Source organism: Tachyglossus aculeatus, chromosome 1 (genome assembly GCF_015852505.1).
Source record: "Tachyglossus aculeatus isolate mTacAcu1 chromosome 1, mTacAcu1.pri, whole genome shotgun sequence".
Classification (NCBI taxonomy): Eukaryota; Metazoa; Chordata; class Mammalia; order Monotremata; family Tachyglossidae; genus Tachyglossus; species Tachyglossus aculeatus.
The window spans coordinates 147,346,272-147,364,591 of record NC_052066.1 but is presented as its reverse complement, the minus strand read 5'-3'; the positions used below and the strand labels follow the sequence as shown (position 1 = coordinate 147,364,591).

The window sequence follows — 18,320 nt, the reverse complement described above, 5'->3', positions numbered from 1 at the left end:
TTGATTCTGTCCAATTTATTTTCTTTTCAGCTTGGCATTCATTAAGCGTACTCCAGTAATTGATGCGGATAAGCCAGTTTCTTCACAACTGCGAGTTCTCACACTCAGTGAAGACTCTCCATATGAAACACTGCACTCTTTCATTAGTAATGCAGTTGCTCCATTTTTTAAATCCTACATCAGGGAGTCTGGCAAGGCAGATAGGTAAGTTTTTGGGTTTTTTAATTGTTCATTATGTAAAAGAAATATGTGCTTGCATTTCTGCAGATTTTTGGTTTGTTACTGGTAGACATGAAGTAGAGCTGCATAATGTGAGAGGACAACATATAATATGTTACCTGTATATCTCACAGGGTTGTTGTGAGGACAGAAATGAGCTAATTAATTTGAGAGTGCTTTGGCAATAAAAGGACTATAGAAAACTAGTGAAAAGCAGCGTGGCCTACTGGAGAGAACATAGGCCCGGGAGTCAGAAGGATCTGGGTTTTAATTTTCACTCTGCCACATGTCTGCTGTGAGACCTTGGACAAGTCATTTCGCTTCTCTGTACCTCAGTTACCTTATCTAGATATAAAATGGAGATTGAGTGTGAGCTCCTTGTGGGTCAGGGACTGTGTCTAACCTAATTAACTTGTATCCACCCCAGTGCTTAGAACAGTGCTTGGCACATAGTAAGTGTTTAACAAGTTCTACTATTATTATTATTATCATTATTATTATTATTATTGTAAAATGTGGATACCTGTTCTCCTTAAACTGTGAGCCCCATACAGGACAGGGACCGTCAGACCTAATTCACTTGTACATGCCCTAATGCTTAGAACAGTGTTTGACAAATGCCAAAAAAAAAATTTAATAGTAAATAGAATAAGCAATTTAGAAATTTCTAGTGCGTTTACATTTTTTTCTTTGATACCTTGAATCCTCTTAGGGATGGTGACAAAATGGCTCCTTCTGTTGAGAAAAAAATTGCAGAACTTGAAATGGGATTGCTTCATTTGCAGCAGAATATTGAAATTCCAGAAATAAGTTTGCCGATTCATCCAATTATTACAAATGTGGCAAAACAGTGCTATGAACGTGGAGAAAAGCCAAAAGTGACTGACTTTGGAGATAAGGTTGAAGACCCCACTTTTCTCAACCAGTTGCAGTCTGGGGTTAACCGCTGGATTCGAGAAATTCAAAAAGTAAGAAAGCAGAAAAGAACCACCAAGTTTAAGCATTTGCGGTCTGCATGGAAAACTGTGCCACTTTAAAAAAAAATTGCATATCAAAGTAAAGATTCAGTGCTGGAAGGCATACTGGATTATGATTTGAAATATTATAAGTTATCAGTCCTCTCTCTAGGGAAGTCAGTGTACCATCTTCAGTAGTGTTACCTTCCAGCCCTGTGTGATTTCAGAGCTATTTGAAGCATAAGATTGGGCTGGGAATTCATGTTTTAGTTTATGTTAGTGATATTTATAATTTTAGTTATAAATAGGTATAAGCGCTTTATATAAAGTTTCTTTTTTCTCCTTAAGGTGACCAAACTAGACCGCGATCCTGCATCAGGAACTGCCTTACAGGAAATCAGTTTTTGGCTAAACTTGGAACGTGCTTTATACCGTATTCAGGAAAAGCGAGAAAGCCCAGAAGTTCTTTTAACACTAGATATTCTGAAGCATGGCAAACGCTTCCATGCCACAGTCAGCTTTGATACAGACACAGGTAAATATCACAATTAAAATTTTAACTTAGGAGTTACCAGGTGAGCTTTTAACAGTGCTTTTCATATAGTAAGCGTGTAATAAATGCCATCATTATTATTAAATTATTATGCACAATATAATATATATAATAAAAACCCTCATTTGTTTGGTCATATGTATGTTCATATAGATCAAATTTCAGAAATCCTAAAACTAGAAAAATTGTTTATTAATCTAGGTCTGAAACAGGCTTTGGAAACTGTCAATGACTACAATCCACTGATGAAAGACTTCCCTCTGAACGACTTACTCTCTGCTACTGAGCTTGACAAAATAAGGCAAGCACTAGTTGCAATTTTCACTCATCTGAGAAAAATCAGAAATACAAAATATCCTATTCAACGGGCGTTACGTCTAGTCGAGGCAATTTCAAGAGATCTGAGCTCTCAACTACTTAAGGTGTTAGGAACCAGAAAACTGATGCACGTGGCATATGAAGAATTTGAAAAGGTAGGTTTTTATTTAGAAAAAAAGCAGTAGTTTACAAGCCTGAAATCCAGATAACTTTGAAAACTTCCACTCTCTTTAATTATATTCTCCTAGGTAATGGTTGCATGCTTTGAAGTCTTCCAAACTTGGGATGATGAGTATGAAAAACTTCAGGTGTTGCTGAGAGATATTGTGAAAAGAAAAAGAGAAGAAAATCTGAAGATGGTATGGCGTATTAACCCTGCCCACAGAAAGCTTCAGTCTCGTCTTGACCAAATGAGAAAATTCAGGCGTCAGCATGAACAACTGAGAGCTGTTATTGTCAGAGTCTTAAGGCCACAGGTATGATTCTGAATCTGAAATAGAGTGAACTTCATTTGTAACATTGACGCTCCTTAATCTTCAAAGATATTCAAGCGTTTTCCCTGTCTTGTTGACATTTTTTGGATTTGAAATGCTTATATAAAATGTGTAAAATATCCCTACAATAGCACAGCTTTTTTTGTTGTTGTTGTTTTTTTTAAGTGATATTTAAACGCTGTGTGCCAGGGACTATACTAATCAGGTTGAACACAGTCCATGTCCCACATGGGGCTCTCAGTATCAATCCCCATTTTCTAGCTGAGGGAATTAAGGCAAACAGCATTCTTTCATTCATTCAATCGTATTTATTGAGCACTTACTCTGTGCAGAGCACTGTACTAAGCGCTTGGGAAGTACAAGTTAGCAACATATAGAGACATTCCCTACCCAACAAAGCAGCAGACAGGTGGTAGAGCCGGAATTAGAATTCAGGTTCTTTTGACTCCAAGGCCATGTTCTACCTACTTGTGCTAGTAACATTGGTAGCTCTCCTTAAACTACCTAACAATAATATTTTTGAGTTTGTTTGTTATAGTGTTCTTACTGGCACACAAACTAACGAACTATGCTAATATGCTGAAATTATGCCTATTATACTCCATATCACGTCTGGTTCTACATGTCTAATCATTTTAAAAGCACTCCAGAAGTTTGTAAGACAAAATTTCAGTAGCTGGGTTAATTTTAAAGAACCAAGTGCTTTGAACTCAGTCATGCATGAGATTCCTTACTCCTCATGAAGCCCTAAGCAAAGTTTGCAAGAAAAATTGCAATAGTTTTGCCTAACAAATTTAAAAGTTAGCTTTGGTAAATGGCCTTTCACATGTCTTTGGGTATAGGTCACTGCAGTTGCCCAGCAGAATCAGGGCGACGTGCCTGAACCCCAGGATATGAAAGTAGCTGAAGTCCTCTTTGATGCTGCTGATGCCAATGCCATTGAAGAAGTTAACCTTGCTTATGAAAATGTCAAGGAGGTCGATGGTTTAGACGTTTCCAAAGAGGGTACAGAAGCATGGGAGGCAGCAATGAAGAGATACGACGAAAGAATTGATAGGGTAGAAACAAGAATCACTGCCCGCCTCCGAGATCAACTTGGTACAGCAAAGAATGCTAATGAGATGTTCAGAATCTTCTCCAGATTCAATGCTCTCTTTGTCAGGCCTCACATTCGTGGTGCCATTCGTGAGTATCAAACACAGCTTATCCAGCGTGTAAAAGATGATATCGAGTCTCTCCATGACAAGTTTAAAGTTCAGTATCCACAAAGTCAGGCTTGTAAAATGAGTCATGTTCGTGATTTGCCTCCTGTATCTGGGTCAATCATCTGGGCCAAACAGATTGACAGACAACTGACTGCCTACATGAAACGTGTTGAAGATGTCCTTGGCAAAGGTTGGGAGAACCACGTTGAAGGTCAGAAGCTGAAGCAGGATGGAGACAGTTTCCGCATGAAGCTCAACACCCAAGAAATATTTGATGACTGGGCCCGGAAAGTACAGCAGCGCAACCTTGGTGTTTCTGGCCGCATTTTCACCATTGAAAGCACTCGTTTGAGAGGCCGGTCTGGGAATGTCCTCAAGTTAAAAGTGAATTTCCTCCCTGAAATAATAACGCTCTCAAAAGAAGTTCGCAACCTCAAATGGCTTGGTTTCCGTGTTCCCCTAGCAATTGTGAACAAGGCTCATCAGGCCAACCAGCTCTATCCGTTTGCTATCTCTCTGATTGAAAGTGTCCGCACGTATGAACGGACCTGTGAAAAAGTGGAAGAGCGTAATACCATCTCACTCCTCGTAGCTGGTCTGAAAAAAGAAGTTCAAGCACTGATTGGAGAAGGAATTGCATTGGTGTGGGAATCTTACAAACTTGACCCTTACGTCCAGCGCTTAGCTGAGACTGTCTTCAATTTCCAAGAAAAGGTTTGTTTCTCTAAGGATTTTGATAAGATTTCAATCAATCAATGGTTTTGAGCACTTACTGTATACAGAGCACTGTACTAAGCACTTGGGAGAGTACAGTACAACAGAGTTGGCAGGCATGTTCCCTGACTACAATGAGCATACAGATTTGAGGGGGAGACAGACATTAATACAGATAAATTGTTTATAATATATAATTTAAAGATATGTATGTAAGAATAGATGTCTCTAAAGTTGCGTGAAGTATTGATTTACAAATGCAGCATTTTGAAGACAATAGTTTAATTTCTGTCCATCCTAAGTATTCAGTTATTGTAATACATTCAACCACAACAATGCTCGACAGCCTGAGATTTGCCTCTCTTTGAAGGCCAGTTTTACATTAGGGTCACACTACTTCAGTGTGTTAGTAGTGGGGTGGAGGGGGAGAATGATAAATTAATCCCCTAAAATTGTTTGAAATTGGGTTTTCTGAGGTAGTTGAAGGTAGAAGATACATGTCCTGAGGAGTAAAATTAAACATACTGGGCTCCAAAATTGAACTGCTTAGGTAATGAGAGATTTCTCCTCCCAAACCAACACAAAGGAAAATATTTCAGCCACTGGGAAAAAAACACAGGAAACAAGATTGAATGTAAAACACTAGAGATTTAATTTTAAATGTACAACGTCTACTCCAACAGGTTGATGATCTTCTGATTATTGAAGAAAAAATAGACCTTGAAGTTCGCTCTTTGGAAACATGCATGTATGATCACAAGACTTTCTCAGAAATCTTGAACAGAGTCCAAAAAGCTGTTGATGACTTGAATCTTCATTCATATTCCAACTTGCCCATTTGGGTGAATAAACTGGATATGGAGGTATGAGATGTTGTATTTTAGTTTCCCTTTATATAGTAAATCTGTCCCACCCAGTCTAAATATTTTATCTTAATGCTAAGGGCAGCATATTGTTTCCAGGCACTACCCTGGTAACATTTCTTAATAGAAAAGGGATCCTTTTTATTAAGGCTTCAGTCTCTACATTATACCTTTTTGCATTTGAGGTTATTTTTGTATATTATTGCTATAATTAACCTCTGAGGTGCAAACTTCTTGTTCACTAGTCCATCAGTTAGCTGAAACTACCAGTTGTTACCAGTAGCCTACTGTCTTGGATTTTAGCGACATCCTTAAATCTTTTTTCAGTGCACTCTTGTCCTTTATGTAACTTGTAACTGAAGAGGATTGAAAACAAGCTCAGCTATATGCTATGTTTTTGCCAAGGAATAATTATGATCATAATTATGGTGACAAAGGTATAGCGTTATATATGTGAGATGAGGAAAGAGAGGGACAACTGTGGGAATAAGAACAGATGATTTAATTTGAATTTGTGTCCACCTTTGTATACTTCTCCTAGTACTTAAGTACAATGATACGCATACAGTTCGTGCTTTGTAAATGCTATTGCTACTAATTTCATTTAAACGGTACTACCATTTAAAGGAGGAAAATACTGCCACCTCATGGAGCGAAACATTATTATGAGTCAATTCTGTTTTTTTTTCCATAGATTGAAAGGATATTAGGGGTTCGTCTGCAAGCTGGTCTAAGGGCTTGGACTCAGGTACTTCTTGGTCAGGCTGATGATAAGGCGGAAGTTGACATGGATACAGATGCTCCACAAGTCAGTCACAAACCTGGTGGAGAGCCAAAGATCAAAGTAAGTACTTCTCGGGCCATCAGTCTTCTAATTGACTTAAAATGTTTCACTTACAGATTTTTCATGAACACTAGGGCCAGTTTACCACATATCCCATGCCGTTTTTGCTGAAAATGGCCCTTTGTGCAGACATAATGGAGTAATTGGGTTCCAACATGTTTTCTGTGCTTACTTCCTGCTCTTACCTGAATGTTCACCTGTTTCTGGTCTGGTGGATAAGCAGCAGATAGGGGAACATCATTAAATTCATGTTCTTAGTATAAGGCCTTGCATACCATACCACCTAATAGATTTTCAATTATTGGCGTGGTTGGGTTTATGGAATTAGGAGAGTGCGTCCATCTGTTGCCTTCCTTGCATTCTGGCCTGGTTCTGAGGAACATTTCTTAAGATAGGCCTCCCAGATGCTAACAGGAGAATTAAGATCAACAGGAAAAAATTCTTCTCTATATAAATGTACATATATATATTTATATGTGCTTGTACTTGTATATCTTCCTGAAGAAGTTACCTAACTGGAAACTGTTTAATACCTCCAATTCCAGAATGTCATTCATGAACTGAGGATAACCAACCAGGTCATCTATTTGAACCCACCAATTGAAGAATGCAGATACAAACTTTATCAGGAAATGTTCTCATGGAAGATGGTGATATTGTCACTTCCTAGAATTCAGTCTCAGAGGTATCAGGTAAGCATTTAAAAATCACCGTTTTTAAAGGAATTTATGGAATGCAGTTCTTTAGCTTTCAAAATGTATTATTTTTCTAGGAGTATTAAGATACCAAAGCATTGATTGTTCTTCTGTTTGAACAGTGTGCTTTTTCATCACCTAACACGTGTTCAACATATTAATTTGGTAATCCTTAGAGTAGCTTAGATCTTTCAACAGCTGCTTCTGGGAGTATTGGATTTAGGTGAGCCTGGGTTGATCCAAGGAAGTTGATGGCCTGTGTAATGTTTTCTAACTCTTATTCCCACCCACCACCCTTTAACTCAGCTCACTTGTCTCCCTTCCAAAAAAACTGAAGACCAGGACCCCCTTTCCTTCACTGTGTGCCTCAGTTTTTCCATTGGGCTTTTTTAAAAGTTATTTCATCCCTTCTGTTCCTTGGCTCCTGTCCTGACTTACCTTACAGTCTCATGTACCTTCTCCTAGGTTTAGCAATAGATTTTTTTCCAACCTAGGCTCTTCATTTGAGGGTGTGGAAGGGAAGGTCTTGGAGATAACAGTAACTAATCCTCTTCCATAGCAGCTCATTTCTCTGTCACCTGCCTGACAAAGCTTCTACATGTCCAAACAGTTGTGGGGAAGGGAGACCACCACTGTTCTCTGGGTTTCTTCCTAATCTCCCTCCCAGTCTTCCTTCCCATCAATATTAGCCTTCAACAGGTGTTGTAGTATCAACTGAGTATGCCAAGATCCAACAAAAAAAATTTGCTAACTATATTCATAAAATACGTACTACTTTTTCAAACCAAATTGATTTTGCCAAAAACCTTGAGTCCTAAAAAAAGTATGATTCAGGATGTTTTGATTTCCCCATGCCCCCTTCCAAATGTTACATTAAATATTTTAAAAATACTTTTTTGAAAAAAGTAGGTAAAAGATTCAGCAAACTTTAAGGGGTTCAAAATAGTCAAATACTCATATTTTGGGAAAACTGCCAGGAGGCAGGAGCACCTGTATTCTGCTATTCTGACCTAAATCCTAGTTTCCTGTTTTAAGTTGGATCTGCTAGTAATTGCTGTTACTAGTATTAATTTGAATTCTTTTGGTTAGGTGGGGGTGCATTATGAATTATCTGAAGAAGAAAAGTTTTACCGAAATGCTTTAACCCGGATGCCTGATGGCCCTTCAGCTCTTGAAGAGTCATATTCTGCAGTTATGGGGATTGTTTCTGAAGTAGAACAGTATGTCAAGGTAAGAAACCTAACTTTGCCAAACACAAAACTATGGCTTAGAAATGTCAAATCTCCATAAAATGTACAGGTATATTTTTGTGGTGTGATCCACAAACCATTTAAAGGTATTGGTTAACAATGTTTGAAGTACTTTAGCAGGTGCTTAGTTGTAATTTTTTTTGTTTTTATAACGTAGTGAATACATTTCTAATCTGACAATTCCAGAATCTGGAGAAATGAAACGTCTTCCAATTTTGTGTGCCTCTGTTTTTGGAATGATTCAATTTCCTCTTAATGCTTTTGGAAGCTTTTGTACAAAAAATGTTGACGGTATTTTATTACACGGTTCTTGATCTATAGGTGTGGCTTCAGTATCAGTGCTTATGGGATATGCAAGCTGAGAACATTTATAATCGCCTTGGAGAAGATCTAAATAAATGGCAAGCCCTTTTGGTGCAGATCAGGAAGGCCAGAGGAACTTTTGACAATGCAGAAACCAAGAAGGAGTTTGGACCAGTAGTCATAGACTATGGCAAGGTAAACTCCAACAGGTCATTGACAGTTAACTGAATAGTTAATAGGATTGAGTTGTTGAAGAACTTTAAACTCAAGTATCTGAGAAGCCTTGACATAATTCTTTATTTCACTCTATTCCAGGTCCAGTCTAAGGTCAACTTGAAATATGATTCTTGGCATAAAGAGGTTCTCAGCAAATTTGGACAGATGCTGGGGCAGAACATGACAGAATTCCATTCTCAAATATCTAAGGTGAGAAGATGCAAATCTTCTGATATACTTTTTCGTTCCTCTTAAAGCATTAAATACTTGCTCCTAAAATATATTCTTTCCTTGCAGTCTCGTCAAGAGTTAGAACAGCATTCAGTTGATACAGCTAGCACATCTGATGCAGTGACATTTATCACATATGTACAGTCTTTAAAACGCAAGATCAAGCAGTTTGAGAAACAAGTTGAAGTAAGTAAATTATTAGCTGTATTTGAAATAAGTTTCTGTAACGGTGGGGCAACTTGGTATTTTGTCTCGTTTCCAAATCAGCCTGAAAAAGTGCAGATACTTTTGCTTTAATAAACATTTAAAACAAGCTAATTTATATTTCGGTTAGATGAATCACAATGTGAATCATGGGTATCCTTGTGCGTGGCAGTTTTTATTTTCTTGACACTCAAATGGACAAGCAAGCAGCGTGACTTATTGGAAAGAGCCCGGACTTGGGAGCCAGAGGTCATGGATTCTAATCCCGGATCCACCACTTGTCAGCTGTGTGACTTTGGGCAAGTCACTTAGCTTCTCTGTGCCTCAGTTGCCTCATCTGTAAAATGGGGATTAAGACTTTGAGCCCCATATGGGGCAACCTGCTGACCTTATATTTATCCCAGTGATTAGAACAGTGCTTGGCACATAGTAAGCACTTAACAAGTACCATAATTATTATTATTATATCCAACATACATCTGTTTTCAAGGTGACCAAATGACAGCTCCTGAACTACTGAAGGCAAAGTTCTTCAGGAAATCTCATTGTGAGATTGTGGGCTCCTAGGATGCTCTCAGTAATACTTTATTGAGCACCTGCTGAATGTAGAGCACAGTATTAAGTTCTTGGGAGAGTACAGTTGACATTAAAGACATCACTGCCCTCAAGGAGCTTGCTGTCTAATGAATGATAAATCTTCTAAGTGCAACCAAACAGTGATTCACATTTTAGATGCCTGATAAATATTTTTAGTCTAGTAAGTTGTCCACTTAGCAAGAAATATCATGTCTGTTTTGGTATTTTTTTTTTAAAGCTCTACCGCAATGGCCAGCGCTTGCTTGAAAAGCAGAGGTTCCAGTTTCCTCCATCTTGGTTATATATTGATAATATTGAAGGCGAATGGGGAGCTTTCAATGATATCATGCGTCGTAAGGATTCTGCCATTCAGCAGCAAGTAGCCAACCTGCAAATGAAGATTGTCCAAGAGGACCGAGCAGTGGAAAGCCGCACAACAGACCTCCTGACTGACTGGGAGAAAACCAAGCCTGTAACCGTAAGTCTTCTGTTTGTATGTCAAAGGGAATGTTTCTCCCTAAGTATTCTGCTATGCTAATGCTTACATCAGTTGACTGGCATAAGTAGAAAACTATAGTATTTGAACTATCCGGGGCCAAGGCTGTTACATATAATTGTTTGAGCCACCTGAGAGATGCTTGCCCGATGTATTTGGTTGTCCAAGTTCTTTATGGAATTTTTCAAGTTTATTTCAGTGCTTGACATGGTAAGCGCTTAACAAATACCATAATAATAATAATAGTTATTATTATTCAATTTGGAAGCAGACATTTGGATAATTAGCTGTTTATTTTAAATTCAGTCTAGCCCTTTTGGCGTATAATATAACTCTTTTTAAGCCTCAGAAAGACAAAGGGCATGTGCATATTTTAAGGAGTGGGTATAACAGAATTCATAATAGGCTTAACATTTTGACTTCAATTACCAACAGACAGAAGATCAAATCTTATAAGGATGCCCTAAAGCTTCCTTTTTATTTTGCAAACCTTTTTCGTCGTAGCCAAAAACACTACAATATGACCAATTTCAGTATTTCCTTTGACCGTCACTTCTCATGAAACCTGGAGAAAATAGCGTGATGGAGGATCTGGTTTAATGTAGACTGAATTTAAACTAATTCACTGAAAGGTTTAGGAGAAATACAGAATGAGAATGGGAAGGAAGTCATTGCCTTGATCTGACTTTCTAATTTGGGGATTCGGTTGTTTTTCTTAGTTACTTCACTTCAGTCAATCAGTGCTAGGATCAGCATGGTAGCAGTTTGAATGAATTGGAAAAGGTGGATTAAAGCAATGTTGTAAAGGTAGAAAGCACGTAATTTGGTGACATGTATGTGGGTGGAATGAGGGATGGGTCGAGAATAATACCAAGATTTACGGGTTTGTGAGGCAGGGAGAAGGATGGTGCTGTCTACAATGATGGGAAAGTCAAAGAGGACAGGGTTTGGATGAGAAGATGAGTTCTGTTTTGGATGTTTATTTTGAGATGTCAGTGGGACATCCAGGTTAGAGATGTCTGAAGGCAGGAGGAAATGCGAGATAGCAGAGAAGAAGAGAGGATATGTAAGCATGTTTTCTTTCATTCAGTTGTATTTATTGAGCACTTACTATGTGCAGAGCACTGTACTAAGTGCTTGGAAGAGTGCAGTACAACAATAAACACACACTCCCTTCCCACAACAAGCTTACGGTCTAGAGAGAACGGAACAACTGTTTCTTTTCAACAGCTGCTTCCCCACTGTTTGAAAGTAGTGCGGAAGAAGCTGTTGCAAAGTGAATAGTTGAAGATGGCAGTCGGGTGGTGGAGGAGCAAGTGTTTTTTAATAATAGTAATAATAATTTTGGTATTTGTTTAGCACTTACTATGCGCAAAGCACTGTTCTAAGCGCTGGAGAGGATGCAAGGTGATCACGTTCAATCTTAATCCCCATTTTACAGATGGGGTAACTGAGGCACAGAGAAGTTAAGTGACTTGCCCAAAGTCACACAGCTGACAAGCGGCAGAGCCGGGATTTGAACCCATGACCTTTGACTCCCAAGCCTGTGCTCTCTCCACTGAGCCACACTGCTTCTTTATGAAGTTGTGACGGGTTGGGGTCTGAAGCCAAAGTGGAAAGAGGTAGATTTAGATGGGGGTTGAGAGATCCCTTCTTGAGAGTCGAAAAGGGTGGAGGAAGAGGTGGGAATTGGAGAAGCACAGGAGAGATTTTAAGGTCATCCCATCTGATGGTTTCAATTTGCATATACTTTGGACCCATAAGTATTTGCTTTCTAGGAACAAATATCCAATTCTCTTCTCTCTGTGAGGCAGTAAATAGTTCAAATATGATCGACGGACTGATTTTTTAAAATTCCCGTATGCATTTGCAACACCTGAGCAGACTGAGCCCCCCTTTTCCTCTGCTCTCTCCCCCCTCCTCCTTTCCCCTCCCCACAGCACTTGTGTACATTTGTACATATTTATTATTCTATTTTATTAATGATTCATTCACTCAATCGTATTGATTGAGCGCTTACTGTGTGCAGAGCACTGTACTTAGCACTTGGGAAGTACAAGTTGGCAACATATAGAGACGGTCCCTACCCAACAACGGGCTGACAGTCTAGAAGGGGGAGATGTGTATATAGCTATAATTCTATCTATTCTGGTATTGACATCTATTTGTTTTTTGTTATCTGTCTCCCCCTTCTAGACTGTCAGCCCATTGTTGGGTAGGGACCGTTTCTATATGTTGCCTACTTCTACTTCCCGAGTGCTAAGTACAGTGCTCTGCACACAGTAAGCGCTCAGTAAATACGATTGAATGAGTGAATGAATAGTTCATTACCTTTCCCTCTTTCCACATTCTGCCCTGGTCTTTTCCAAGTTCATTTGTCTCCTTCCTCCTCTGTCACTCCAGTATTTAATCACCTCAGGATTTGGATCTTTTTTAAGAAGCAGCGTGGCTCAAGGGAAAGAGTACGGGCTTTGGAGTCAGAGGTTGTGGGTTCAAATCCCAGCTCCGCCAGTTGTCAACTGTGTGACCTTGGGCAAGTCACTTAGCTTCTCTGTGCCTCGGTTACCTCATCTGTAAAATGGGGATTAAGACTGTGAGCCCCACGTGGGACAGTCTGATCACCTTGTATCCTCCCCAGTGCTTAGAACAGTGCTTTGCACATAGTAAGCACTTAACAAATGCCATTATTATTATTATAGATGTGCAGAAATGTTAATAATAATTGTGGGATTTAAGTGCTTGCTGTGTGTCATACTGTACTAAGCACTGGGGCAGATGGGGTATATGCAAATCAGACACAGTCCCTGCCCCCACATGGGGCTCACAGTCTAAGAAGGAGGGAGAATCCCCATTTTATAGTTGAGATAGTTGAAGCACAGAGAAGTAAAGTGACTTGCCCAAAGTCACACTTCAGGTAAGTGGAGGAGCTGGGCTTAGAATGCAGATCCTCTGACTCCCGGGTCTGTGCTCTTTCCACTAGGCATGATGCTTCTTGAAACAAAACCTGGATTGGTGGAAGTCAGAAATGAGAGTTAATAATAATGATAATAATAATGGCATTTATTAAGAGCTTACTATGTGAAAAACACTGTTCTAAACACTGGGGAGGTTACAAGGTGATCAGGTTGTCCCACGTGGGGCTCACAGTCTTCATCCCCATTTTACAGATGAGGTAACTGAGGCTCAGAGAAGTTAAGTGACTTGCCCAAAGTCACACAGCTGACAAGTGGTGGAGCCGGGATTAGAACCCATGACCTCTGACTCCAAAGCCCGTTCTCTTTCCTCTGAGTTCTCTTCTTCACTTCTCTGAGAGTTCTTAATGTTACAGACCCCTTCCAGAAAACATAAAATGGGAAAGTGAGATAAGAATGGAGGCTTTAAAATGACATTTAATTGATTCCTGGACCAGAACAGCAGTTTGGTTTTTTGTTGTTGTTTTTTGCAGAAATGTCAGGGCTGACCTCAGACTTCTAAAAATTATGGGACGTTTAAGCAATCTCATGCCTTGACTCCTCTGTTCACTCTCATTTTAGGGCAACCTACGCCCGGAGGAGGCTCTTCAGGCACTTACCATTTATGAAGGGAAGTTTGGACGGCTAAAGGATGATCGCGAGAAATGTGCAAAGGCCAAGGAAGCACTAGAATTGACAGATACAGGACTGCTCAGTGGCAGCGAAGAACGTGTGCAGGTGTGTATTGATCCATCAGTATTAGAGCCAACTATTCCCTCCATAGGGCTGTATTAACACTTGGGAGCGTGCACTCAAAGTAAAAGATGTGATGGTTTTCCTCATGGAGTTTACACTTTATGAAAAGGCATTGAACTTGTATTATCTACCTCATAAGTCTTTATTTCTGTTTAATTCTTCAAACTTGTAGGTGGCTTTGGAAGAGTTGCAAGATCTCAAAGGCGTTTGGTCTGAGCTTTCCAAAGTTTGGGAGCAAATTGATCAAATGAAGGAACAGCCGTGGGTTTCAGTGCAGCCTCGTAAGGTATGTGTGGGTTCTTTGGGGTTTTGGTCAGCAGATGATAGTCAGTTAGTGTTTATTGATAAATGAAATTTACATGTAAATTGTTCGGCTTGTCATGTTAGAATAATCATGAAGGATTATTCTAAGTAGAGAAGGATCTCGACTCTGCCACTTGTCTGCTGTGTGACCTTGAGCTAGTTACTTAACTTCTCTGTGCCTGTTACCTTATATGTAAAATGGGAATTAAGACTGTGAGCCCCATGTGGAACATGTACTGTGTCCAACTTGATAACCTTATATCTCAGTGCTTACAACAGTGCCTGGGTCATAGTAAGCACTTAACAAATACTTTTGGAAGAAAAAGGCAAAAAAAACCACCCCTTGAAGTCAAAAATTAAAACTTCTCTATATTGTTGGAAAGGGTAGATTTGGGTCCCTCCTACCCCACAGCAAAAGTGAGTCAAAACTCTTGCCCAGTGTAGGGGGATATGTTTTTGACCAGCTAAATATCATTTTATATTTTTCTGGCTAGCTTCGACAAAATTTGGATGCACTCCTGAACCAGCTGAAAAACTTTCCTGCACGTTTGCGGCAATATGCTTCTTATGAATTTGTTCAGAGGCTTCTGAAAGGCTATATGAAGGTAAACTACTGGTGTGTATATATATTGAAAATGAACATGTTTGAAACTATTATAACTACTTACTTCCCTTTTATACCTTTTGTAGATAAACATGTTGGTGATTGAGTTGAAGTCTGAAGCTCTTAAAGACCGCCATTGGAAGCAGTTGATGAAGAGGCTTCATGTTAACTGGGTCGTATCTGAGCTAACACTGGGACAGATCTGGGATGTTGATTTGCAGAAAAATGAAGCAATTGTCAAAGATGTGCTACTGGTAGCACAGGGAGAAATGGCTTTGGAAGAATTTTTGAAACAGGTAAGTAATATAAATGGATGGTTTGGAGTTTTTTACTTTTTTGTAGATTTTTGCCCTCTAGCAGATATTGCCAGAGGGGCTTGAGTTTGCCAAACTGGAGGAAATAGATCAGCAGAAATGTTTAGAAAATACTATTTCCAGAACAAAGTTTTTATAAATAATTCCTTTATTGAAACTTAAAAATTGGTAACAAGGAATCTTTGAGAGGGCCCCAGTTTAGCAGTGTGAATCCTATAATAGATATTCAAATATCAATCTAACCTTTTGTTTTCATTTAGATAAGGGAAGTGTGGAACACTTATGAATTAGATTTGGTCAACTATCAGAACAAATGTCGCCTGATTCGTGGATGGGATGATCTCTTCAACAAGGTCAAAGAGCACATCAACAGTGTCTCTGCTATGAAGTTATCTCCATATTACAAGGTATCTGTAAAATAATTTTGTGTAGACTTGTCATTTCACATGTTGAAGAATAATGTATATCCAGGCAGGCCCTTTAAACTGTAATTCCTTTATCTTGGAATAACTAATTGGCTGTCTGAATGACTATCAAATGTGTGTGCTAATTGATAATTATCTGAAGGTTAATAGGTAATAAAAGCTTTCTTAACCCCACCCCTCACCACTGCTAGGTATTTGAAGAGGATGCATTGAGCTGGGAAGACAAATTGAATCGTATCATGGCTCTCTTTGATGTATGGATTGATGTCCAGAGACGGTGGGTCTACCTAGAGGGAATCTTTACTGGAAGTGCTGATATCAAGCATCTTCTGCCAGTGGAAACTCAAAGATTCCAAAGGTGTGCTTCTGATAATGAGATTCTTTGTTTCTGGTAGTTATTGTATTTCTCTGTAATTTAAAGCTCAACTGTTTCTTATTTGACTTGCAGCATCAGTACAGAGTTTTTGGCTCTGATGAAAAAAGTATCCAAATCTCCCCTTGTGATGGATGTTCTTAACATCCAAGGTGTACAGAGGTCTCTGGAGAGATTGGCAGACTTGCTTGGAAAGATCCAAAAGGCACTAGGAGAATACCTGGAAAGAGAGAGATCATCCTTCCCCAGGTAAGATATTTGAATGTCCCCCCCTTTTTTTTTATTTTTTGACACAGTATTACTTAAATCCCCTCACTGATTATAGTCTCTCATTACCCTTTTAGGCATTTCATTGCCAGTAAGTGCATCAGATCTCCTTCAGATGATCATTCAATTGAATAATGTTGTTCCTTAAATCTTTTTTAACTAGGGGCTCAAAACATGTTAGCTGATTAATGCTCTACCTTTAAAAGCAATCTAAGCTTGTCTAGCAGTTACCTTAAAAGGAGGGTCACTAATTTTTCAGAAGTATATATGGGATGACAGTTTGGGGAGCAGCAGAATATGAAAGAAGCTTATCACTGGTCTGATATTGGAAGTAATTTTTCTTCATTTTAGATCATTAGTACTAATGTGGGAATGTTTGTGCCACCAGAATTGGGTTATAGACACCATAATTCTAAATAATTAATCTAAACTATAACTGTGTGGCAGCTTTATAGTTCTAAGGATTCAATGTAAGTGGGTGGGGAGAGAATGAACTTCATTGTTACAGATTAAGCAGACACTTTGTAATTTTTAGTTTCTTAGTGTCAGTGTAATATGTTTGAGTATTAATATTGTGTAGGCACCTCAGCAGTAATTGACAATGCTCCCTTACCACTGCTCTGGGTTTTTGTGTGACTTCTGATGTGTGCTGAGGTCTGGCTCTCTCCTGGAAAGGCAGATTTTCCATGAAGAGCAGGGGGCCCAAGAACAATAGTCCCAGAAGAGAAAGTATTGTGGGGAATGGCAGATAAGATGTGAAAAGCAGCAGCCACCTGGTTTCCACTCTAAAGGGCCCTTGGTCCTTTTGCCTCTCTCCTTTCCATTCCCCACAAATGTATATCTTCCCAGGATCCATGTTAGATTGCCTTTGCCCACATTTAAGTGGTTAAACTAAAGATGAATTCTTTACCGTTAATGTTAGGTTCTACTTCGTTGGTGACGAAGATTTGCTAGAGATCATCGGAAACAGCAAGAATGTAGCTAAACTGCAGAAGCATTTCAAGAAGATGTTTGCTGGAGTTTCTAGCATCATCCTAAATGAGGATAACTCTGTTGTTCTGGGCATCTCATCACGTGAAGGAGAAGAGGTAGTTGAGATTGCGTTTTACATTTCACAAACATGGGCAGTACCATTGCTGCAGATCTTAAATCATATTTTCATTTTTTCAGGTGATGTTTAAGAGTCCGGTGTCAATCACAGAGCATCCTAAAATCAATGAGTGGCTCACGTTAGTGGAGAAGGAAATGCGGGTCACCCTAGCCAAACTACTTGCCGAGTCCGTTACAGAGGTGGAGATCTTTGGGAAAGCAACTTCGATAGATCCAACTACCTATATCACTTGGATCGACAAATATCAGGTATCTTTAAAACTAGAAGCGCTTCAGATTGGAGGGGTGATGTGCCTAATGATCAATTTGTTTTAATCATTGTAAATTTATTTTCTTTCAGGCACAGCTGGTTGTTTTGTCAGCCCAGATAGCCTGGTCTGAGAATGTAGAGGCCGCGCTAAGTGCCGTTGGAGGTGGAGGTGACTCTGCTTCTCTGCAGTCTGTGCTGACTAATGTTGAAGTTACTCTGAATGTGTTGGCAGACTCTGTGCTGATGGAACAGCCCCCACTCCGCAGGAGGAAGTTGGAACACTTGGTGAGTGTGTGCCTTGTGTAACACATGCCCCACCCAAGCCCCTGGCAAGCACATGAAAGTTAACTACAATAAATCCAGTGAGGAAACTTAGAAAATGCTCAAGATGATTGAATAGTTTGGAAACGGGAAGGAAAAATCTGCATTAGCTAACCATAGTACAAGAAGAAGATGGGATCATGTGGGCTAGGTACTTGAAGGGACTTTGGGAAGAAAACGAAAGCAGTGTGGCCTAGTGGAAAGAACACGGGACCTGGGTTCTAATTTCGGCTCCGCTGTTTGTCTGCTGTGTCACCTTGGGCAAGTTACTTCCCGGTGCCTTGGTTACCTCATTTGTAAAATGGGGATTAAGACCGTGAACCTCATGTGGGAGGTGGACTGTGTCCAACCTTATATCTACCCCAGCACTTATACCTTTAAGTGCCTAACTTATAGTAAGCACTCAAATACCTTTTCCAAAAAAAAAAAAAAACTAAAAAGGCAAAAAACCCGAAACTGGTAACTCCATTTCTGTACCTCCCACCCAAGTAAATGGCTGCTTGGGTGGT

At 39.4% G+C, this 18,320-nt stretch overlaps 1 protein-coding gene across 1 annotated transcript in view; it reads left to right on the top strand.

Moving 5' to 3' along the window:
* The window catches only part of DYNC1H1 (dynein cytoplasmic 1 heavy chain 1), a 71,955-nt gene that overhangs the window by 11,340 nt on the left and 42,295 nt on the right, over positions 1-18,320 (top strand). Inside the window, exons 3-26 of the mRNA XM_038752629.1 lie at positions 31-204; positions 932-1,187; positions 1,524-1,710; positions 1,930-2,201; positions 2,295-2,522; positions 3,383-4,459; positions 5,143-5,322; positions 6,017-6,166; positions 6,712-6,858; positions 7,951-8,091; positions 8,433-8,609; positions 8,730-8,840; positions 8,928-9,047; positions 9,880-10,119; positions 13,671-13,826; positions 14,017-14,130; positions 14,642-14,752; positions 14,838-15,047; positions 15,326-15,472; positions 15,682-15,848; positions 15,939-16,112; positions 17,053-17,218; positions 17,301-17,489; positions 17,581-17,775. Coding sequence (XP_038608557.1) covers positions 31-204; positions 932-1,187; positions 1,524-1,710; positions 1,930-2,201; positions 2,295-2,522; positions 3,383-4,459; positions 5,143-5,322; positions 6,017-6,166; positions 6,712-6,858; positions 7,951-8,091; positions 8,433-8,609; positions 8,730-8,840; positions 8,928-9,047; positions 9,880-10,119; positions 13,671-13,826; positions 14,017-14,130; positions 14,642-14,752; positions 14,838-15,047; positions 15,326-15,472; positions 15,682-15,848; positions 15,939-16,112; positions 17,053-17,218; positions 17,301-17,489; positions 17,581-17,775 — 5,089 coding nt within the window. The remainder of the gene's footprint in view (positions 1-30; positions 205-931; positions 1,188-1,523; positions 1,711-1,929; positions 2,202-2,294; positions 2,523-3,382; positions 4,460-5,142; positions 5,323-6,016; positions 6,167-6,711; positions 6,859-7,950; positions 8,092-8,432; positions 8,610-8,729; positions 8,841-8,927; positions 9,048-9,879; positions 10,120-13,670; positions 13,827-14,016; positions 14,131-14,641; positions 14,753-14,837; positions 15,048-15,325; positions 15,473-15,681; positions 15,849-15,938; positions 16,113-17,052; positions 17,219-17,300; positions 17,490-17,580; positions 17,776-18,320) is intronic.